This window comes from Haliotis cracherodii, unplaced genomic scaffold, assembly GCF_022045235.1.
Source record: "Haliotis cracherodii isolate W230 unplaced genomic scaffold, xgHalCrac1.p SCAF_11, whole genome shotgun sequence".
Classification (NCBI taxonomy): Eukaryota; Metazoa; Mollusca; class Gastropoda; order Lepetellida; family Haliotidae; genus Haliotis; species Haliotis cracherodii.
The window spans coordinates 12,470,809-12,495,796 of NW_027266266.1; the positions used below are offsets into that span (position 1 = coordinate 12,470,809).

Here is a 24,988-nt window from a genome sequence, read left to right on the forward strand (position 1 = left end):
TTTTGTTTAGCCGCACTCAGCAATATTCCAGCTATATGACGATGGTCTGTAAATAATTGAATCTGGACCAGACAATGCAGTGATTGACATCATGAGCATTGATCCACACAATTGGGATCGATGACATGCATCAACCAAGTTTGCGAGCCTGACCACTCGATCCCGTTAGTCGCCTCTTACGACAAGCATAGTCGTTGGGTTGCATGGGTTGCTGAAGACCTATTCTACCCTGGATCTTCAGGGGTCATTTCCCATGTTGAATGTTTTCTGGTACATAATCACAGTACCACATTTTCAACCTGAAATAGGTATCATTATCAATTTCTATCAATCTAACAATAAGATAACAGAGACTGCGTGGATCAATGCTCATGTCAATCACTGGCTTGTCTGGTCCAGACTCGATTATTTACAGACCACGGTCATATAGCTAGAATATTGCTGATTAGGAGGTTAAACAACAAACAAACAGTTGCAATCATGTCCAGTTTAAAAAAAAGAAAACTGCTTCATGTACACTTGTTTATACATTTCATGTTGTTTTATGTATATAGTTCTATTGATTGATTGCCCACCGTACCTCATTCACGATTCCTTACAAGGACGTGCCACGTCCTTCCATACAGAATTGTCATATGTCACAGGCAGTTTGGCGGGGTATAGGTTTTATCAGGGAGTGAGTGAGTAGGGTTTGACGCCGCTTTTAACAGTATTCCAGTTATATCACTGCGTGTACTGTCAGCTTAATGTGGGAGGAAAGCCCAAGTGATGCAGGTCTCAGAGCACGAGCACGGGTATGGTGCTGACAAACCTAGAAACAATCCGGGCGAACCGGGATTCGAACCCACAATCATAGGTTTCTGGCATATCCAAGGGACGCAACTCTGCACAGCGAATCGCAGCGCCTTAGACGACTGGGCCACCCGTGTCCCCATAGGTCTATATGTTTTATAGTGGCGGTCGGGTAGCCTAGTGGTTACAGCGTTCGCTCGTCTCTCTGAAGACCCAGGTTCGATTCCTACATCGCTGACTCGGTTGATGCATGTCATCGATCCCAATTGCGTGGATCGATGCTCATGATGTCAATCACTGGATTGTCTGGTCCAGACTCGATTATTTACAGACCGCCGTCAAATAGCTGGAATATTGCTGAAGGCGGTGTAAACAACAAACAAACAAGAATTTCGTCAAAAGCGGCGCGAAAGCATCCTCACTATACCACTGCGGCCCGATGTACCTTACACAAGATGACAACGGAGTTTTAAATAGGACAGGTCATACACAATGCAACAGAGACTGCGGGTAGCGCCTATAGCTGACACATACATAATCAGACATGACATACTTCGAGCTGGAAACTGATAGCAGGCGGCAGTGACCTGACTACTGCCCTGTCTACTGTGCTGTGCTGTGCGTAGAAACTGCTGTGCCCGCCTCTATACCTCAGCCATGGCGCTCCTGCTTGGAATGGACTTGCCGACGGTGCTAGTATTCCTTATTGTATTTTGCATAGCCTATTATGTTATTTCCAAGCCTAAAAACCTGCCGCCCGGACCTCCAGTTATACCATTCCTCGGCAACCTGGATTTCCTGATTAAGGGGAACAGGATGGAGCAGTTCATCCGCTATCACAAACAATACGGGAAGGTGTTCCGCATGTACGTCGGTGGCTACTTGGTGGTGGTTCTCAGTGGATTTGATGTGGTCCGTGACGCCTTCGTTACACAAGCTGATTGCTTCAGCCATCGGCCTAACTTTATGTGGTGGGTCAGTCAAATCAAAGCGGGTAAGTCGGGAACATTTTATGTGGAAATTAAAGAGGGTAAGTCGGGAACATTTACTTTTTATGTGGAAACTACACGTGAAGATCCGGGGTAGAAAAGGTCTTCAGCAACCCATGCTTGCCGTAAAAGACGACTATGCTTGTCGTAATAGGCGACTAACGGGATCGGGTGGTCAGGCTCGCTGACTTTGTTGATGCATGTCATCGATCCCAATTGCGTGGGGGGCGGTTAAAGCGTTAGCTCGTCATGCCGAAGACCCGGGTTCGATTCCCGACATGGGTACAATGTTTGAAGCCCATTTCTGGTGTCCCCCGCCGTGATATTGCTGGAATATTGCTAAAAGCGGCGTAAAACCGTACTCACCGACTCACCAATTGCGTGGATCGATGCTCGTGATGTCAATCACTTGATTGTCTGGTCCAGACTCGATTATTTACAGACCGCCGTCATATAGCGGCGTTAAAATCAAACAAACAAAACAATTATGGAAATTAGAGTCGTTAAGTCGTTCACATATTATGTGGTGGGTCAGTCAAATTAAAGAGGGTATGCCGTGCACAGTTTATGTGGAAATTAAAGAGGTTACGACATGCACATTTTTTTGTGGTGGGTCAGTCAAACCAACGAGAGTAAGTTGTGCATATGTCATCCACTGTATACTTAAGATTGTTTTTAGGACTCATTGGCTTGTTATGTTTCATGTTGCCTTTGTTGTTTAACTCTGCCTGTAAGTAATCAATACAATCCAATGATTGATGTCATGAGCAACGATCCACGGCGTCGGGGTACGACGACACGCAATGAACCAAGTCAGCGAGCCTGACCCCCCGATCTGTTAAGTCGGTGAGACTTAAGACAAACATAACCCAGAATCCCAACGGGACAACCCAAAGGAGCTCACTATTTCTTATTGATTTGTTGAAATATGTGAGCTGGCATTTTGCATAGTTGCTCGTGAAGTCAACCACACGTTTGCCTGACTCGACAGGCATTCACTCCTTAAGTACAACTTAATGTTTACCCAGTGGGTCATACCATAGATATTGCCAATGTAAGGGACTGACCATTTGATATTCTGGGGGAGAATCCTGGCATTTTTTCTGGAGATTGGATATGTTTTCAAAACAGCTGCAAAACAAGATATTATTTTTTAATTAAAACTATGAGCCTAAATATTATTTTGTAATTTTTGAGCCAGACAAGTTCTTTTTTTCCAAGTCTGAAGCATCATTGATTTTTCAAGAATTTTCAGCGACAAGAATTTCTATAAAATCCCAGACCCCCCGTCCCCGGATATCAGATGGTCGGTCCCGAAGTTGTCCCTTCCCGTCACCTCCGGATAAAACACAGATACGAAAAGAGTCGGGAAGATATCCGTAATTAATAAGCACAGGGGCACTTACTGGATTATCTACGGTACGTTATATGACCTTGAACAGCGGCTTCATGTGTCCTCAGTAATAGGGGAGTCGTGTGTGTCGGAGTCCAAAGGTACAAAGCGTATCGTAACACACTCAGTGTTCGTTAACAGTTACAGTATACGACTGCAGTTTATCGGTGTGAAGATAGTGAGTGAGTGAGTAGAGTTTTACGCCGCTTTTAGCAATATTCCAGAAATATCACGGCGAGAGATACCAGAAATGGGCTTGACACATTGTTTGTTTGTTTATTTGTTTTTGTTTGTTGTTTAACGCCGCACTCAGCAATATTCCAGCTAAATGGCGGCGGTCTGTGAATAATCGTGTCTGGACCAGACAATCCAGTGATTGACATCATGAGCATCGATCCACACAATCGGGATACGATGACATGCATCAACCAAGTCTGCCAGCCTGACCACCCGATCCCGTTAGTCGCCTCTCCCGACAAGCATAGTCGCCTTTTACGGAAAGCATGGGTTGCTGAAGACCTGCTCTACCCCGGATCTTCACGGGTCCTTCACACATTGTACATTGTGGGGTATCGAAACTGGGTCTTCGGCGTGACGAGCAAACGCTTTATCCACTAGACTACCCTATCCTAGTGTGACGATAATACACGTCTTGTGCGAGGCAGAAATGAGAACACGTACGCAAACACACTCACACTCGCATTAATTTCCTTCCAAGGGTAAAAGTGTGGAGATGTGAAATGAGATCTAACATCGCGTTCAAAACTATGGCACTTATATATATAACGACGTACTTGGATGCTTGGATAACCTGTGTGTGTGGCTGCTTGTACTAGTCCGGACTGATGCCGATTTATAGTGCTAGCTCAGAGATACTATGCCGCAGTTTAACATGAATACCCCACTCAGACACAGTATACTGACTCCGAGCCGACCAGTCCTTGTTTTAGCCCCTTAATGTCAAGCGCCAGGCAGGGTAACAAAAAGTACCATATTTTAACGTCTTTTGGTATGAACCCTGACCTTCCATTTTCCGGGCCTACGCTTTAACACTAGACCACGGAGGCGGTCCGCCTCAAATAGAAAGACTTGACATGGATACCCCTCCCACACACATTACTGACTCCGAGCCGACCAGTACTTTTTATCTCAATAATGCTGAACACCACGTACTATGATTTTAACGTCTTTTGGTATGACGCAACCGGGGATCGAACACCAGCTTTCCGCAATCACTCACTCACTCAGTCACCATTTCTAGGGTCCCCGCCGTGATATTGTTGGAACACTGCAAAAAGCGACGTAAAACCTCTCACTCCCTCATGAATGATACCCATTTCTAGAGCCCCCCGCCGTGATATTGGTGGAATACTGCAAAAAGTGGCGTAAAACCTCACTCACTAACTCACTCACTCACCATTTCTGGTGTCCCCCGTTGTGATATTGTTGGAATACTGCAAAAACGGGCGTAAAACCTCTCTCTCACTCATGTATGATACCCATTTCTGGTGCCCCCCGCCGTGATATTGTCGGAATACTGCAAAAAGCGGCGTAAAATCATACTCACTCACTCACTCACTTACTCACTCACTCACCATTTCTGGTGTCCCCCGCTGTGATATTGTTGGAATACTGCAAAAATCGGCATAAAATCATACTCACTCAGTCACTCTCTCATGTATGATACCCATTTCTAGAGCCCCCCGCTGCGATATTGTTGCAATACTGCAAAAAGCAGCGTAAAACCTCACTCACTCACTCACTCATGTATGATTCCCATTTCTAGAGCCCCCCGCTTTCGATATTGTTGGAATACTGCAAAAAGCAGCGTAAAACCTCACTCACTCACTCACTCATGTATGATACCCATTTCTAGAGCCCCCGCTGTGATATTGTTGGAATACTGCAAAAAGCAGCGTAAAATCATACTCACTCACTCACTCACCATTTCTGGTGTCCCCCGCTGTGATATTGTTGGAATACTGCAAAAAGCGGCGTAAAATCATACTCACTCACTCACCATTTCTAGAGCCCCCCCGCCGTGATATTGTTGGAATACTGCAAAAAGCAGCGTAAAACCTCACTCACTAACTCTCTCACTCATTCATGCATGATACCAATTTCCAGAGCCCCCGCCGTGATATTGTTTGAATACTGCCAAAAGCAGCGTAAAATCATACTCACTCACTCACCATTTCTGGTGTCCCCCGCTGTGATATTGTTGGAATACTGCAAAAAGCGGCGTAAAATCATACTCACTCATTTACAGGTATCTTCATGAGCAGCGGCCAGGCATGGAAGGACTTAAGGAGGTTCAGCCTTCAGACCATGAGGGACTTTGGGATGGGGAAGAGTAGCGTAGAGGACAAGGTGAAGGACGAGGTCAACGCCATCCTCACCATCCTTTCAGAGAGTGATGGAAAGCGGTTCCATTTCCACGACTTCATGGACGTAGCTACAGGCAACATCATCTGCAGCCTCATCTTCGGCGAGAGGTGAGTTGGAGTGTCCACATTCGGAGTGAATGAGTCTTCATAGCAATATTTCAGCAATATCAGTGAGTGAGTGAGTGAGTGAGTTGGGTTTAACGCCGCTTTTAACAGCATTCCAGTTATGTAGCGGCGTGTCAGCTTAATGTGGGAGGAAAGCCCCAAGTGATGCAGGTTTTAGATGTTTACCACTTTGGTGAAACCCACGAGCACGGGTATGGTGCTGACAAACCTAGAAACATATTCGGGCCGAACCGGGATTCGAACCCACAATCATAGGTTTCTGGCGTGACCAAGGGACGCAACTCTGCACAGCGAATCGCGGTGCCACCCGTGCCCCCTCAGCAATATCAGGGCTGGGGAGACCAGGGCCCACTTGCACAAAGGGATCTTAGCGCTACGACTGTCGTAAGACTTCGTTAAAGAATGGGAGTTATGATCTTCTTAGCGCTAAGATCGCTTAGTGCAAGTGGACCCGGAAATGCGCTTCCCACGTTGTACCCATGTGGGGAATCGAATCCGGACATTGGGCGTTACGAGCGATCGCTTTAACCACAAGGCTACCCAACCGCCCGTCGATATCTGGAACATTGGAAAAGTTTGTTTTTAAGAAATAATGTTTACAGAACCACAGTGGGTGTAACACTTAACCTAATTAGAACAAAAACGAACGAGGAACTACGAGTACAAGACTATGAATATTTGTGTCGAGCTGCAGACAAGTGATCCTTTATTCCAAACGTCATTCTGAAGTATTTATTCGGAGGTGAGGTGAGGTGAAATGAGGTGAAATTGAGTTTAACGTCGCGTCTAAGATTATTGCACTTCTATAGCGACGTGCATGCATGTGTGTGTTTGTGGCTGCTTGTACTAGTCCGGACTGACGCCGATTTATAGTGCTAGCTCACTGAGATACCATGCCGCAAATTAACATGAATACCCCACTCCGACACAGTATACTGACTCCCAGCCGACCAGTCCTTGTTTTAGCCCCTTAATACCGAGCGCCAGACCGGGTAACAACAAGTACCATCTTTTAACGTCTTTTGGTATGACGCGTCCGGAGATCGACCCCCGACCTTCCGCTCTCCGGGCGGACGCTCTACCACTAGACCACGGAGGCGGTTTATTCGAAGGAGGAATATCCGTAATATAATGCCAAGTTTGGTTTAAATTAGAGATGTAATTTAGAGATGTAATTTTAAGAAAAAAACCTCAGAAAACGTATAACTGACGTCGATTTGGTCCTGGTGAAGTAAGTTATCAATTTGGGACATCAAGAACAATAGATGACGTCATATCGTAGTGTTTCCAGCAATGCTGCATTCACACGAATTCAGCTCACCAATCACCGTTGAGTGTACAAATGTCGGGAAAGCGCCCCTGTGTGTTTATTTATAATAGTTTATAGCACCGAGGTGCATTCTTAACATATCATATAGGGTCTCAAGAAACTTTCTAGGGTGATTTAGTCGTCTAAGGCGCCGCAATCTACTGTGCAGAGTTGCGTCCCTTGGGCACACAACAAATCTTTAATTGTGGATTCGAATCCAGGTTCGCCCCGATCATGTTTCTAGGTTTATTATTTACAGACCGCCGTCATATAGCTGGAATATTGCTGAGTACGGATTTAAACTGGAAACAAAAAATAAAATAAAATGGTCCTGAATAGCTCGTTAACGTGCTTTCTGTCAGTGCATTTAACATGTTTGATTGTATGTTGTTTAATAATCTATATTTCAACTGTAGGACGGCAGCCTCTTAATAACTGGTGAGGTGAAATTGGGTTTAACGTCGCGTCCAAGATTATTGCACTTATATAGCGACGTGCATGTACGTGTGTGTGTTTGTGTGTGTGTGTGTGTGTGTGTGTGTGGCTGCTTGAACTAGTCCGTACAGATGCCGATTTATAGTGCTAGCATACCGCAGATACCGTGCCGCAGTTTGACATGAATACCCCACTCAGACACAGTATACTGACTCCGACCAGACCAGTCCTTGTTTTAGCCCCTTAATGCCGAGCGCCAGCAGGCTCTCCGGGCGGACGCGCTACCTCTAGACCACGGAGGCGGTTTCTTAATAACTGATTCTGGACCAGAAAAAAGAGTGGTGGCGTCACCAATTGGTTAGAATAGCTCCCCCACGATCCACTGCTGATCGACAAAGGCAACTAAAATCGACCAGGTTGTCATGCCATGTTTACGTAATATACGGGTATACGTTTTTCTTAATCTTGATCGACAGCCTATGACAAAAATCATTATTTTCTTCAAAACAATATTTGTGTGTGCATGTTCATCGAATGATCGAAAAAAATTAAATACATTTATTGACCAAATCATTTGTAACACGAGAAACCCAATGCTTGCACTGAAGTCCTTGTTGAAATTAATATCCGACTGTACGGTAACATTCCACTTGACTTGATGAGGTATAAATAAAACTATAGCATGAGAACGTCACGCTTTTTGAAAACTCAATAGAGGGATGAAAAGAGGAGTGAAAAAATATTGGTAACCCCATGAAAAATGCATTAACCTAATAAAAATAGAAACCTTCAATGTGAAAACTCAATTGCTCAAAAAGTTATCTGGAGCTCTGAGTTGAACTATGTATCTGGTGTATTTCTCGAAGTAAAGAAAGAAGCTGAGGATTTCACACCATGATTTTTGTCATCTGATGTCAATAATGTGATGTGAGATGGTGTTTGTTTTTGCCAGGTCCATGTATATTCCTGACAGTGTGAGAGGCACTTATGTTTGTCCTAAGAGGCACCTATGCTTGTCCTAAGAGGCGACTATGCTTGTCGTAAGAGGCGACTATGTTTGTCGTAAGAGGCGACTAACGGGATCGGGTGGTCAGGCTCGCTGACTTGGTTGATGCATGTCATCGTATCCCAATTTTGGATCGATGAACATGAGCTCAATCGTCATAGAGCCGCCGTCATATAGCCGGAATATTTCGGCTAAACAATAAACGAACAAACAAACAAAGAAAACATATTTTGTAATTTCAGTGGGACTGAATAGCAAATATGAACCTCTTTCTCAACCCAGGTACATAACTCGTGAAGACCCGGGTTAGACTAGGTCTTCAGCAACCCATGCTTGTAGTGGTTGTAGTTTCAACACAAAGACTGTGTTGGCTCCAATGCAACTCTAGCTGAGCCTACGACACTACCGGTTGTTAGGTGTTCCCAATTCGTTCGTTATATCAGTACAACTATTATTGGGAACTAATATCTCTTACAATTTTGGAAATTTTAAGTTATGTGCAAGTGTCCTCTATTTTATTTGAAGAGTATGTATTTTCCGGAATTCACCCGGGACTCCACTGATAGGTGTTTCTGTTTTTGACACTGTAGATATGACTACCACGATGAGAAGTTTCATGAACTGATGCGTCTCCTTAACGACGTGGTCAAGTCGCCAGGAAGTCTCAACCCTTATTATGCCATACCATTACTGAGGATGCTCCCATCAACGCAACAGGTATTTAGTCGTTATTCGCTTGAGTCATTTGATTTGGGCGAACCTGGACGCACTTTTGAAATAATTTCCTCTGTGAGGTGAAATTGTTTTGTTTTTTTAATATTTAATACCCCTCTCAGACACAGTATACTGACTCCGAGCCGACCAGTCCTTGTTTTAGTCCCTTAATGCCGAGCGCCAGACAGGGTAACAACAAGTACCATTTTTTAACGTCTTTTGGTATGACGCGGCCGGGGATCGAACCCCGGACCTTCCGCTCTCCGGGCGGACGCTCTACCACAAGAACACGGAGGCGGCCAATTTCCTTTGTAGTAATTTGTGATGAATTGGATTGAGATCGACCATGGACTCTCTTTTAAAATAATTTGTTCTTTTAATGATCTGTTTGCTTGTTTGTTGTTTAACGCCGCACTCAGCAATATTCCAGCTGTATGACGGCGGTCTGTAAAAAAAAAAAATCGAGTCTGGACCAGACAATCCAGTGATTGACAACATGAGCATCGATCCGCGCCATTGGGATCGATGACATGCATCAACCAAGTCAGCGAGCCTAAACACCCGATCCCTTTAGTCGCCTCTTACAAGCATAGTCGCCTTTCATGGCAAGCACGGGTTGCTGAAGACCTATTCTACCCTGTGATTAATTGGATTGGGACCCACCATGAAATTCTTTTAATAACAAATTGTTATTTATTGGGTTTTTAAAATAATGTGTTTGTTAATAAATTGTATAATTTCTTATGAATATAGAAAGGGTTTTGTCGCTTTTATTTTTAGAAATACCGGAACTGTTACACGTGATCCAGAGTTCACAATTCCCATCAATGCAAGACAATTGTGATGAAAACCCTATATCAACAGTTTTAACTCTGACTAAGTTGCTGAAAATATGTTCAGTGTCGTTTGTGCAAACACATCATTGAGAAAATCATATTTCCATGAGTGTTAATGAGATTATATTGCACATGAACTGTAAATAAAAGCGACAAATCTTTCCCAAAATCGTAAGAAATATCTGCTGAAACAGGGTCCATTGTACGATTCCGACTACATCACGAGCTGGTGTTTGTGCATCACCATCAAATAGTGATGACACCGGGTGTTCTCCTTCACGCACGCCAGTTTCTCTTTCCTCCAGGTCCAAGTTGGTCAAGCCATAACGTTCGTTGTACATGTAGCGTTATATACTTAGCAGAAAGGGGTTCAATTTTTAACTACGATGTACTGAATTATTTTAAAAAAAAAAAAAAAAAAAAAAAATTGTGAACAAAGAGTTTTTGCATGTGTTTGTGACGGTTGCCACCGGAGGAGCAGGATACTGAAACATTTTCGCGAACACCTGGTGTCGTCACTATGTGACCGTGATTCATTAACACATGCTAATGATATGGTCGGAATCATACAATCGACTCCTCTTTTAGTAGGGATTTTTACAATCATGGTAAGGGTTTTGTCGCCTTTATTCGAAATAAACACATTGGAATGTATACGTCATGGGTGGCCCAGTCGTCAAAGACGCCGCGATTTGCTGTGCAGATTTGCGTCCCTTGGGCACGCCAGAAACCTATGATTGTGGCTTCGAATCCCGGTTCGCCCTGATGATGTTTCTAGGTTTGTCAGCACCATACCCGTGCTAGTGGGTTTCACCGAAGTGGTAAACGTCTGAAACCTGCATCACTTCGGGCTTTCCGCCCACATTAAGCTGACACGCCGTGATATAACTGGAATACTGTTAAAAGCGGCGTTAAACCCAACTCACTCACTCACTCAATTTTTCATTACGGAAATATTTAAAACTCGAAATAAAATGTACCATTTTTCTACATGTGTGAAAGTCTTGGACGACAGGTCAGTAAACTAATGTAAATGGGAACTGATTTATGTCGTCAATCAATTACAGAAAGCCCGAGTGTCTCTCGGCCACATGAAGCGACTGTGTGAGTTTGTCAAGGGCGTGGTACAAGAACACGAACAGTCGTATGACCCCAACAACATCCGTGACTTTGTGGATCTGTACATTCAGATGCGTGACGGCGAGGGACAGACCAACAAAGCCTACAGCCGTAAGACATGTCTCAAAATACACATCATTTACCCAACAGGTTCTCTGATATGGTCGCTTCAGATGAGAGGTGATGTGAAATGGTTTTTAACGTCGCGTCCAAGATTATTGCACTTATATAGCGACGTGCAGGCACGTGTGTGTGTGTGGCTGCTTGTACTAGTCCGGACTGATGCCGATTTATAGTGCTAGCTCAGAGATACCATGCCGCAGTTTAACATGAATACCCTACTTAGACACTCCCAGCCGACCAGTCCTTGTTTTAGCCCCTTAATGCCGAGCGCCAGGCAGGGTAATAACAAGTACCATCTTTTAACGTCTTTTGGTACAAATTTGCCCTTTGTAAGGGTCTTGCTATATGTTATCATTATAAGGACTAGTGGTCTAAAAATGTTAGTTTCTATCGCTGTAAACCCTGTTTCACCTCACCTCATCTTATGACCAATTAGCTTCTTATGACCAACATAGTTAGTGACGTGCATGCACGCATGTGTGCGTACGTGAGGCTGCTTGTACTAGTCTGATTTTACAGTGCTAGCCCACTGAAATACCATGCCGCAGATTAACATGAAGACTCCACTCAGACACAGAACACTGGATCCGAACCGACCACTTTTTAGCCCTTTAGTGCCGAGCGCCAGGTAAGGTAACAACAAGTACCATCTTTTAACATCTTTTGGTATGACGCTGCCGGGGACCGAAGCCCGGACCTTCCGCTCTCCGGGCGGACGCTGTACCACTAGACCACGGAAGCGGTCTTGTCACATGATACTTGGCGAACTGTTCGAATCATGTACAAGACACATCAGATACTGATACAATGGTCCCCGACTTCGTCATACCAAAAGACGTTAAAAGATGGTACATGTTGTTACCCTGTCTCGCGCTCGGCATTAAGGGGCTAAAACAAGGACTGGTCGGCTCGGAGTTAGTATACTATGTCTGAGTGGGGTATTCATGTTAAACTGCGGCATGGTATCTCAGTGAGCTAGCACTATAACTCGGCATCAGTCCGGACTAGTACAAGCAGCCACACGCACACACACACGTACATGCACGTCGCTATATAAGTGCAATAATCTTGGACGCGACGTTAAACCCCATTTTACCTCACCTACTAATACAATGAGAAACGTGCCATGCGCTCGGTATTCGATGACAGGCAGTTGACCAAATCACTAAGACCTACAACCCCGTCCTTTCTGTCGCCTCGTTGCTTCGGACTTATTCTAATCCGGAATCCCAACGTCTTAATCCAATAACTAAAGTGAAAATATATGATTTGGGTAAAATCGTCACTATTGTTCAGATGAAATATATCCGACAAACAAGTCTTGAACTTATGCACTTAGCAGTACGGTTTGTATCCATCGCTTTGTTTAGCGATTGTCCTCCAAATGTTTCCAAATAGCGGGATTTATTTTTCCAGATTAATATTGTCGAAATTTGCCATTCAATTTCCCTACACTACTCCAAAGAGTTACACACAAAGAGTCAAATCGGCCACCTACCACCTGCTTGCTCCGTACGGTTTAGGCAATAAGTACAATTTGAAACTGCTGTAATATTAAGAACGTAGCAGTACCATCCCCACCCCCATCCCCACCCCACCCCACCCCACCCAACTCCCACCCCCACCCCACACACATACACCCAGCGGAGCTATATTTTCTGATACGAGAACTATATAAGTCCAACAAAGAAAAAGGAAATATTTCTCGTGCACCGGCGCGTCACTTTAAATCCTGTTTGTAAGGCATTTGTATTGCTAATAGAAAAATATGTTCAAGTTTCTGTTTATAACATAAGTGACAATAAATTAAGAGAAGAAAATTATATGTGATCCATGTGTGCCCAATTGACTTTGTTGGTATTATTGGTGGGTTAAAAATAAAAGAGTTCGTCCCAAGTCACTGTTGTTTTCAAGACCTAATTTGTACAAACGCACTCCCCTTCCCACTTTTTGAGAAAAATATGCCGAGGATTATTTTATGCAGCCTTAGCTAAGAACGGAAACCTCTTTAACCCACTTTCCTTTAAAGTTACTCGATATATCGACAGTCCGCTTGTCTCGAAATACGGTTAACTCGATATAGTGTAGCTGGTCTTCGAGATGAAGATGTCTTACTGTCACATATATGTTTGTGATAAGAATAGAGTCGACTCTGTTTTTTTAATTATTTTCCTCTGCAAAAAGTATAATAAAGTATTTAATATTTCTGTTGCACAGTCGAAAACTTTTTGCGTCTCATCGTTGACCTGTTTCTGGCTGGCACGGAAACATCGTCGACATCAGTGAACTGGGCCCTGCTGTACATGATGAAGTATCCAGACATACAGAAAAAATGTCAGGAGGAAATTGATAACGTAAGCGGTTACCTTACCCATAGGTGTTACATGATCGAGTGTCATAGGTGAGGTGAGGTGAAATGGGGATTAACGTCGCTTTTAACAGTATTTCAGTTATATCGCGGCGTGTCAGCTTAATGTGGGAGGAAAGCCCGATGTGATGCAGGTCTCAGTCGTTTACCACTTCGATGAAACCCACGAGCACGGGTATGGTGCTGACAAACCTAGAAACATAATCGGGGCGAACCGGGATTCGAACCTACAATCATAAATCCCAAGGGAAACAACTCTGCACAGCGAATCGCGGCGCCTTAGACGACTGGGCCAAACTTACATTCAGCGACGTGCATGCACGGGCGTGTGTGGCTGCTTGTACTAGTTCGGACTAATGACAAGGTTATAGTGCTAGCCCACTGAGATACAATGCCGCAGTTTAATATGAATACCCCACTCAGACACAGTATACTAACCCGGAGCCGACCAGTCCTTGTTTTAGCCCTATAATGCCGATCGCCAGGCAGGGTAACAACAAGTACCATCTTTTAACGTCTTGTCGTATGACGCTGCCCGGACCTTCCGCTCTTCGGGCGGACGCACTACCACTAAACCACGGAGGCGTTCTATGGCATCATGACGTTTCTAGCAGTATCCCCTCTGTACGTATCGCATTGCAACAGAAGAGAATCCTGGTTCATTCATACATAAGGTTAAGACACTTGCATTTGTTACTGCAAGAGTCGCCATGTTTAAGTGGGGACACGGTTGGCCCTGAAGTCTTGGGGGACTCAATGCATGTGTTGAGTTACTTACCCACCACGTACAAGGATCCGCTGAATATAGGTTCGATTTCCAGATTCGCCCTGTAACGATCATAAGTTCGTGAGGGGTATACTGTCCTCGTTGCAAATGGTTTCGCCAGGCGGCAATATTCTTTATCACTTTTCTTTCATATTGAGCTAGACCCGTGAAGATTCCGGGGTAGAATAGGTCTTCAGCAACCCATGTTGCCGTAAAAGGTGACTATGCTTGTCGTAAAAGGCGACTAACGGGATCGGGTGGTCAGGCTCGCTAACTTGGTTGATGCATGTCATCGATCCCAATTTTGGATCGATGCTCATGATAGTAATCACTGGAATGTCTGGTCCAGACTCGATTATTTACAGACCGCCGTCATATAGCTGGAATATTGCTGAGTGCGGCGTTAAACAACAAACAAACACACAAACAAATCATATTGAGCTGAACATATACCATGATATAACTGAACCTTTTATGTGAGTATGGTTTGACGCCGCTTTTAGCAACAGTTCAGCAATATCATGGCGTGAGACACCAGAAATGGACTTCACCAAATGTACCCAAGTGGGGAACGAACCTGGGTGTTCGGCGGGACGAGCGAACGCTTTAACCACAAAACTACCCCAGCGCCCCACTTATATACAGACCAAAGCTTTGAAGCATTCGCTCACGTTTCAGAATATCGGCCGAGGAAGAATGATCACGTTCTCTGACAGAGCTAACCTGGCTTATGTGGAAGCAACCATTAATGAAGTATTGAGACTTTCTCCAGTGGGTATGTTCATACATTGCTTACTCTGATCATTGGTTCCTATATTACACTGTAATTCTGTAACACGAATGAGTGAGTGAGTGAGTTGGGTTTAACGCCGCTTTTAACAGTATTCCGGTTATATCACGGCGTGTCAGCTTAATTTTGGAGGAAAGCCCGAAGTGATGCAGTTCTCAGACGTTTACCACTTTGGTGAAACCCACGAGCACAGGTATGATGCTGACAAACCTAGACACATAATCGGGTCGAACCGGGATTCGAACCCACAATCATAGGCGATTCGCTGCGCCTTAGACGACTGGGCCACCCGTGCCCCCTAATTATTAGAGGATTACGTGATATCAAACATTTGAATTCATTTACCGATTTATAACAGCTTTTGCAACATAATGATATTTATGCTGAAAGGTTTTGAAATAATGTTCTTATTACATTACGAACTAACAAGGGGAAAATAAGATATTGTTGTATAGTCCAGTGCGTCTTTCTTGCAGTTCCATTCTTCATCCCACACAGTACAAATGCCGACACCACTCTTGCCGGCTATAACATCCCCAATGAAACCATCGTCCTCGTCAACGTCCTCTCCGTCCACAAAGATCCCAAGTACTGGGACGATGTAGATGAATTCAAACCGGAGAGGTTCTTGGACGAAAAGGGCAAACTCAAGAAAATAGATGCTTTTATTCCATTTTCTATTGGTAAGTTTTCATTTTAAAATCTTACAATAAAACACCGAAGGGAGAATAAACCATGAGGGGCAAGTTGTTTATCGTACAATAAAACACAGTGTTTTATTGTACGATAAACACCTCCCACGAGTCGATTATTATGTATATGCGATATCAATATGAAGTACAACCTTTTTAAGGATGTTACTAAAATGTACAAGCTTAAAAAATATTTACCCGTATGCAAATAATGATGACTCCTTGAATACAATCCGAAACCTCGGCAATGTCGGACAAGTCCATTTTACGAAAAGGTGGTTTAAGTTTGGTATTTCCCGCAGATTCTCACAATCCTCAAGTCGATTATTTGTATATTGTCTACGAAAACCTCTTGTCATATTTCTCCCACCTTTGGATGTGACCGGCCATTGCGTTTATCTACGTTGCCCAGCTACATCTATGGGGAATAACTCACTAGACACTCCCCTCTCAAAATTAACGTCGTCCAATATATGACGTCATCAAGTTGCAAGCGCATGTTCGAATCTCCAGAAATGACGTCATGAGAGAACAATGTTTTATTGTGAAATAATCTTATATTTGGTTGGTTGGTCTGTTTGTTTGTTGTTTAACGCTGCACTCAGTAATATTCCAGCTATATGACGGCGGTCTGTAAATAATCGAGTCTGGACCAGACAATCCAGTGATTGACATCACGACCATCGATCCACGCAAATGGGATATGACATTCATCAACCAAGTCAGCGAGCCAGACCAAAAGATCCCGTTAGTCGCCTCTTACGACAAGCATAGTCGCCTTTTACCACAAGCATGGGTTGCTGAAGACAACTCACTCACTCACTCTTACCAAGTGCGCCGTCATATAGCTTGTATATCGCTGAGTGCGGCATTAAACAACAAACCAAACCACAAAACCAAAACCTGTTTGGAATTACACACAATGCCAAGACAACAAAGAAACTTCCATTAAGTCTCCCCGAACGATGAAGCTACTTTATGGATTTTTATTTAATGACATTCCACTGTGTATGCAAGACTTAGTGCTTGTTTCATTAAAGGGCCACGCGTTTGTGCTGGGGAGACTTTGGCGAGGATGGAGGTACTTATGTACTTCGCCAATATGCTACAGAACTTCACCTTCAGAAAGCCAGAGGGTGCCACTCTCAACTTCAAAGGATTCATTGGTGCTACATATTTTCCCCTTCCTTATGAACTTATTGCTGAGAAAAGATGAAGACATCGTGCACTACTCTAAATATTTGTAAGCCCCCAACTATAACCAACTATAACCATGTATACTGACTCCGAGCCGACCAGTCCTTGTTTTAGTCCCTTAATGACGAGCGCCAGACAGGGTAACAACAAGTACCATGTTTTAACGTCTTTTGGTATGACGCGGCCGGGGATCGAAACCCGGACCTTCCGCTCTCCGGGCGGACGCTCTACCACAAGACCACGGAGGCGGCCAATTTACTTTGTAGTAATTTGTGATTAATTGGATTGAGATCGACCATGGACTCTCTTTTAAAATAATTTGTTCTTTTAATGATCTGTTTGTTTGTTTGTTGTTTAACGCCGCACTCAGCAATGTTCCAGCTATATGAAGGCGGTTTGTAAATAATAAAGTCTGGACCAGACAATCCATTGATTGACATCCTGAGCATCGATCCACGCCATTGGGATCGATGACATGTATCAACCAAGTCAGTGAGCCTGACCACCCGACCCCGTTAGTCGTCTCTTACGACAAGCACAGTCGCCTTTTACGGCAAGCAAGGGTTGCTGAAGACCTATTCTATAATCCTGAAGTTCATTCAAGGAAGGTAGTAACTTGGGGCCACATGTGTATTACTGTGAAATATTGATGTGTTTGTCATAAGAAACATACACTTCTAGAACAGTGATTGATTGAGTGAAAATGGTTTGACGACGCTTTGAGCAAAATTCCAGCAATACCACAAGGGGGGGGGGGGGGGGGGGGGGGGGGGGGGGGGGCACCGGCAATGGGCTTCACGCATTGTGCCCATTATGGGAATCGAACCAGGACTTTGACATGACGCCATAAATATAGAACAGTGCCAACAGACACAGATGTTAACATTTTTTGCTTTTATTGTGCATTATTCTGTCGTGTTATCCTATACGTACAAAACAGTATACTGTTACTGGTTGGCACAATTAAAAATATGACAAATCATTGGGGTTTTTGTAATTTGTCAGTGTATCAGTGAATTTTACTCAAGAAAGTAAGACATCCTACATATACTCATGGATTACAAAACTCCATTGAAGAACGCATATGACAACGCGATGAACGTAACATTGTTCCTTTCGACTCAAACTGTTCGTCATATTTCTAAAAAAGTGAGTATGGCATTCTATAATCCTTTCCTGTATAGATTTCTGAATTACACAACTTGCCCCCAGGAGGGATTCCCGTCCAAATGGATTTAGACAATTCATTAAATAAAAAGTGGTTCTGGGCTTTAGTTCTAAGTTTAAGTCTTTGGTGAAGGGTTCAAATCTATAGTGCAGGTTCTCAGGTGTAGTAGGCTGTTCGTATACATTGTGTGAGGTTTTTAAAGGTGTTGGTCTGTTCAAGGCCCATTGTATGAGATAATCTACCAAGAGTTCTGGTTGAGTTAAAGTAAAATGGAGTTTAGGGTCGCGTCCAAGATCATTGCACTGATATAGCGATGTGAGTGCGTGTGTATGTGTGCGTGTGCGTGCATGCGTGTGTGTTGGTTGGTTGGTTTGCTGTTAAACGTTGAACTCAGCAATATTCCAGCGCTTTGGCGGCGGCCTAAATAATCGAGTCCATCCAGTGATTGACATCATGAGCATCGATCCATGCAATTGGGATCGATGACGTGTGTGTGTGTGTAGGAGTGTGTGTGTAGGAGTGTGTGTGTGTGTGTGTGTGTGTGTGTGTGTGGGTGTGCTGCTTGTACTAGTCCGATTTTATAATGCTTATCCCCTGAGGTACCATGCCGCAGTTTAACATGAATACCCCACTCAGACCCAATATACTGATTATGCTAAGGAATAAACGTGTCACACAGAGGAACAATCATTGTACGGTACTTTAACCTCCTGGGCAGAGCCTTCAATAATCTTCACACCAAAGCATCACACCAAGTTTAAAAACAAGCAATTTGTTATTCACATACATATTTAAACTTTATGATACAGACCAATATATACTGAACCGCAAAAATAACGTCACCCCTAGTAACATTGCATGAAAAGTTGTCATTTAAATATCTGGGTAATTGTTGTCAAAGTTTCTAAAATTTAACACTACCTTCTCCAGAAAAATGGAATTGATGATAAAAAACCCAAAGCAGATGACAATAAAACTGCATCACGGCAACGGCCATGGTAACCCGATGCACGTGAGTTCCGTGCAAATTGAAATGCACATGCGTTCCCCACATTTCTTGCCCTGTAAAAATCCACCCAGATCTGATAACATTCATTCGTTATTGTATTGCTACCATATGCCAAGATTGAAAAGAAATCAGCGACACCAAGCCCTTGGACGATTGCAAGCTGGACAAACCGCCCGGCAAGTAGCCAATGCATTTCAAGTCCACGTAAGGACCATATACAGGCTCTAGCAACGGTACCAGACCACCAACACTACAGATGACCGACCACGTAGTGGAAGACCAAGGGTCACCACCCGACGTCAGGATCGTCAGATTGTGCGACAGCATCTTCAAGATCGCTTTGTTACTGCTGCGGAAACTGCTCGACAGACCATGGGGACACACCAGCGACACATTACTGCGGACACCATGCGTCGACGATTGACGAATAGACACCTCCACTGTCACAGGCCACACCGAGGACCCATTCTGACACCACGTCATCGCCGGGACCATCTTCAGTGGGCAACACAGCACCAGCATTGGCGCCACCAGCAGTGGAGATGAGTCCTCTTCTCAAACGAGAACCGTTACTGTATCTCAACAGCAGATGGAAGAGAGGGAGTCTGGCGACGCCCTGGGAAACGTTATTCGGAGACTTGTGTTGTTGAGAGAGACTCACGGGGTGGTCCGAGCATCATGATGTAGGGTGGAATTGGTCTTGCACAGAGGGTCGGCCCAGGGAGAGGCAATGTTGTCACAGCAGCTCGGTACATTGATCAGGTCTTGAGACCACACGCCATACCTCATTTTGCACGTCGCCGCAACCATGAGTTTCAGCCTGATAACGCCCGTGCCCACACTGCGAGAGCAACAAGAGACTTCATTCAGCAGAATGGCATCAGAACCATGCAGTGGCCTGCCCTCAGTTGGACGAGATTCAAAGACGACTGAATGAGGTCCGACAACTGAAGCTGAACTGCGACAGTCGTTCCTCAGAGGGTGGGCTCAAGTGCCTATGGCCTTCATCAACCGACTCATCCTTTCCATGTATCGACGTTGCACGTCAGTCACCAATGCACATGGCGGACACACGAGATACTGACTTGTGATGCCATTTTCTCAGAGACAAGTGTTGTGTTTCACTTTAAGAACATTTGGCACTTTAATTTCAACCTTGATGATCAGTTTTGCCAAGTTCCATCTTTTTAATATGTCTCAAACTATGTTTACAGTATTTGGACAAAACAGGTTTCTCATATATCTATCCATGGTGACGTCTCTTTTGCGGTTCAGTATATTTCAAGTATCTTAGAATGAGAGGCCCGCTTACCCGGGAAAAAAGATCGTTCAGATTTACTGTTTGGTAATATGAATCCATTGCGATTGCAAAGTCCACGCAATTGGGATCGATGAGATGCATCAACCAAGTCAGCGAGCCTGACCACCCGATCCCGTTAGTCGCCTCTTACGACAAGCATACCCACAGAGATAGCCAGCACGTTGAGATAGGGAGTGAGTGAGTGAGTTAAAGTTTAACGTCACATCGGCAATATTTCAGCCATATCGTGACGAAACAAAATTTGACAATAAAAAATATATGTTAAACTGTATAAAATTCTGCCGACGAAGGCAATATAATAACTAGAATATCACAGATTTACATAAAACTAGTTAGAGAGCATGTAAAAATATATTATCATTTTGCAACACAATATAAGGACAGGCTATTGATCGCCAACAACTGAAGGTAGATCACCACGCTAGGGTCCATGGGGACCTTCTGTACTTTTGCTACCTTCATGGACCCCAGCAGGATTAACACCATCCCTTCAGTGGATCAGGATATTACACGGGGCATAGGATGTAGCTTGTTTGTTCCCAGAAGAAAGCTCTACTAAATGTAATAATTATCTCAGTCCGTTTTGTACCGTATTAAAAACGGGTATTTGGAATCATGGCGTAATAGTTGTTGTTGTTTGTTGTTTAACGCCATACTCAGCAATATTACAGCTCTATGACAGTGGTCTGTGAATCACCATAAGTGCAATAATCTTCAACACAATGCTAAACCAGCGATAGAAACTGCCTAATAGTAAGGCATCCTAAGGATAAGTACAAATTTGCCATTTGTTTCTTTGTTGTTTAACGCCGCACCCAACAAATATTCCAGGTATATGACGGCGGTCTGTAAAATCCAGTGAGTCTGGACAAGACAATCCAGTGATTGTCATCATGATCATCGATCCACGCAATTGGGATCGATGACATGCATCAACCAAGTCAGCGAGCCTGACCAGCGCCCTTTTAAGACAAGCATGGGTTGCTGAAGACCTGTTCTACCCCGGATCTTCATGGTAAGAAGTGTGGAATATATACTCTACAAGAGTTCGAAGGTTCTTGGGAGTACAACAAACATCAACATGTGTTGCGCTACATTAAATATTAACATCGAGTATTCCTAAGCATTTAAAAACACACTGGAGGCAGATAATGCTGTCCTTCTAGGTAGTGTATATAATGTATCAATTGATGTAGACACATATTGATCTAACGATCTTCATCAATACTTCTTTGAGCTGCCAAGTACATTTGTATAGAGTGGAATCGATACTCAAGATAGATCAGTGTACAGTTTATTCCGTGGACAGGGGAGACCTTCAAAGCCACAAAGGAAAACAAATATACAATGAATATACAGATCATCACGATACGGTTTTGTCCTTGCAGCAACAGCATGAACAAACAAATGTTTGTTTGTTTGTTGTTTACTCTCAAGATCGTATACAATATACCCAGACGGAATTAAAAGAGGAATAACATATTAACATTTACATATGGGCGCTAGCTTATCAGTTTCTATAGAAGTAATACCGTTGTCAACAATAGTGGTGAAGTATCGTCAATGAAGACTTTCTTATAAAAACAACCCAGTTTATCTCTTGTGGGACTTTTCAGTGGACGTCCGTTCCAAATAAGAGTTCATAGGTAGAAAAAGACCAATTATGATGACGTCACGCTATTGGTATTGCAGTCAGGAATTCACTGGCCATTCTGGTAATATTAAACAAGTATATCTGACGCAACTATTGTTTAAATCAGAGAAATCACTCAAATCTTCTGATTCCGGAAATTGAATCAACTGATTCTCATTCATGATTTCTCCATTAAAGATTTGGAAGAGTGTCCTACGACCCTCCCTCTACAGTCCTGTGATCAGTGTTTCAGCATTCAGGGCCTCAGTGAATCTTTCTTAGACATGGTGAGATTATGTTCCCGTGTTGTTTGACTTGCCTATGCATGTGTTTGTGACGGGTGTCACCAGTAGGGCAGGATGCGCTGACCCTCTCGCGAGCAAGTGGTTGATAGTAATTCAAAATGACATGCTGATATAGTTGGAATACTACAATAGACTCTGATTTTAGCAGAGATTTCTTTTGATTATGGAAAGGGTTTTGTCACTTTTATAAACATTTTTCATAGAGGGCGGTCGGGTAGCCTAGTGGTTAAAGCGTTCGCTCATAACGTCGAAAACCCGGGTTCGATTCCCGACATGGGTTCAATGTGTGAAGTCCATTTCTGGTGTCCCCCGCCGTGATATTGCTGGAATATTGCTAAAAGCGGCGTAAAACCATACTCTCACTCACACACTCATTTCATAGAATATTTAGCAATGGTTACTTTGAACACCACTGCCGTTTAGAAAGTGGTCAAATGTAACAAATGTTATATTTGGGATAACACTTTCTGAGTAAAGTACATATTCTCGTTCTTTTTGGTTACTTTTCTGATTATTGGTTTGAAGCTGCTGAAGAATCGCCCTTTGGATGTCCATAATAATGCCAATTCTGAAGATTTTTGAAAAACAATTTACCATATATAGTCAGGAAAATGACTACGTACGTGAATAGAGATGTGTGATAAAATCTTCGAATAACAGTCGGGTTTCAGAAAGGACAACAGAGAATGTTTGATTATATGTTAAAAGCTTTATGCAGTTACCGAGAAATATTTACATAGGGTAATATGAAAAATGTGTGTGGATAGATTTCCGAAAGGCGTATGATACCGTCAGACGAAAGGTAATACTTACTATGCATGCATGCATACTGACTCGGGTATATTTTCTACTAATGAAGGATATAATAATATTGTTGAAATAAATGATTAAAAACAAAAGATATTGTACTATGTAATGTTATGGGTGCGAAATATGTGGAAGTCAGAAAGATTCCACTTACTTGCCTGCACAACAGATTTGAATAATAAAAATAAAAAACACCAAACAGTGCTGTTCGATATTTTCCATTCTACCATGAATTTGGGACACATTCGACTCAGAGGTGTCAAATCTAAATAACGTCTTCTGATTGGTACATCCGATTTGATGGCCGGAAGTTAATATTTATAGAAAAGTATTTCGGTTGTCATTTAACATCAAATAAAGTGTACAATTTTAAGTATGACAAAAAACGAGATAAAAACTTCTCAGTCCAAGATATCAGCTTTTAACTCATAAAGGTATCCATGGAACATTGCATTGTTTGTTTGTTTGTTTGTTTGTTTAACGCCGCACTCAGAAATATACCAGTTATATGACGGCGGTCTGTAAATATATCGAGTTTGGATCAGGCAGTCCTGTGATTGATATCCTGAGCATCGATCCACGCAATTGGGATGCGATGACATGCATAAACCAAGTCAGTGAGTCTGACCACCAGATGCGGTTAGTCTCACGACAAGCATATACAAGCATGGGTTGCTGAAGACCTTTTCTACCACGGATCTTCACGGGTGAATACGGGTCATATTGAGTGAACGAGAGAGTTGGGTTCAACGCCGCTTTTAGCAATATTTTAGCAATATAACGGCTGACAAACATTGTATTGGGAATTGAACATGTGCCTTCGGCGTGGAGGGCAAACGCTATATCCGCCTGGCTATAGCGCCGCATAGTTAGGGGCCGACCATTTGATAATCTTGGGGGGTATATGGGATTTTATCGAAAAATATCATTTGCTCCTGAAAATTTTGAAGAAAATAATAATGCTTCAGAATAGGAAAAAAGAACTTGTCTGCCACAAAAATGACATTGTGGCAAGGTGTTTTTCTTTTGGCTCAAAGTCTTAATCAAAATAATATCTAGTTTTGCAGCTGTAACTGAAAACATGCTAGGGTTCTCCCCCAGAATATCAGATGACCAGTCTCTTACATTGGCAATATCTATGGTATTACCCACTGGGTAAACATTAAGTTGTACACAAGTAGTGAATGCCTGTCGAGTCAGGCAAACATGTGGTCATCTTCCCGAGGCAAGAGAGATAACGGACTTTAAAATTCCAGTTTCCACCCTTGCCGAACTAGGCTGGTATTATGAAGTTACATTTTGGCGACCGCCTCCGTGGTCTAGTGGTAGAGCGTCCGCCCGGAGAGCGGAAGGTCCGGGGTTCGATCCCCGGCCGCGTCATACCAAAAGACGTTAAAAGATGGTACTTGTTGTTACCCTGTCTGGCGCTCGGCATTAAGGGGCTAAAACAAGGACTGGTCGGCTCGGAGTCAGTATACTGTGTCTGAGTGGGGTATTCATGTTAAACTGCGGCATGGTATCTCAGTGGGATAGCACTATAAATCGGCATCAGTCCGGACTAGTACCAGCTGCCACACAAACACACACACGTACATGCACGTAGCTATATAAGTGCAATAATCTTGGACGCGACGTTAAACCCAATTCCACCACTACATTTTGGCTGGGCTAACGAGTCTAATCATAGTCCAATCAAAATCGAG

The 24,988-nt window shown here is 43.4% G+C and overlaps 1 protein-coding gene across 1 annotated transcript; it reads left to right on the plus strand.

The window, feature by feature from the left end:
- The first annotated feature begins 1,449 nt into the window (after positions 1 to 1,449).
- Positions 1,450 to 17,103, plus strand: LOC139455397 (cytochrome P450 2J4-like). The gene is made up of 8 exons (XM_071236953.1): positions 1,450 to 1,786; positions 5,444 to 5,669; positions 9,028 to 9,154; positions 11,055 to 11,217; positions 13,447 to 13,583; positions 15,042 to 15,138; positions 15,630 to 15,836; positions 16,886 to 17,103. Exons 1-8 carry the CDS (start codon positions 1,450 to 1,452, stop codon positions 17,059 to 17,061), a joined length of 1,470 nt encoding a protein of 489 aa, XP_071093054.1. The 3' UTR covers positions 17,062 to 17,103.
- The last annotated feature ends 7,885 nt before the right edge of the window (positions 17,104 to 24,988 follow it).

What these genes read in the sequence shown, in the direction of transcription:
- LOC139455397 (XM_071236953.1), top strand. Translation starts at nt 1,450, where the DNA reads ATGGCGCTCCTGCTTGGAATGGACTTGCCGACGGTGCTAGTATTCCTT. An exon ending in GGTCAGTCAAATCAAAGCGG is followed by an intron (nt 1,787 to 5,443) that starts GTAAGTCGGGAA and finishes ACTCATTTACAG; the next exon opens with GTATCTTCATGAGCAGCGGC. An exon ending in ATTGAGACTTTCTCCAGTGG is followed by an intron (nt 15,139 to 15,629) that starts GTATGTTCATAC and finishes TCTTTCTTGCAG; the next exon opens with TTCCATTCTTCATCCCACAC.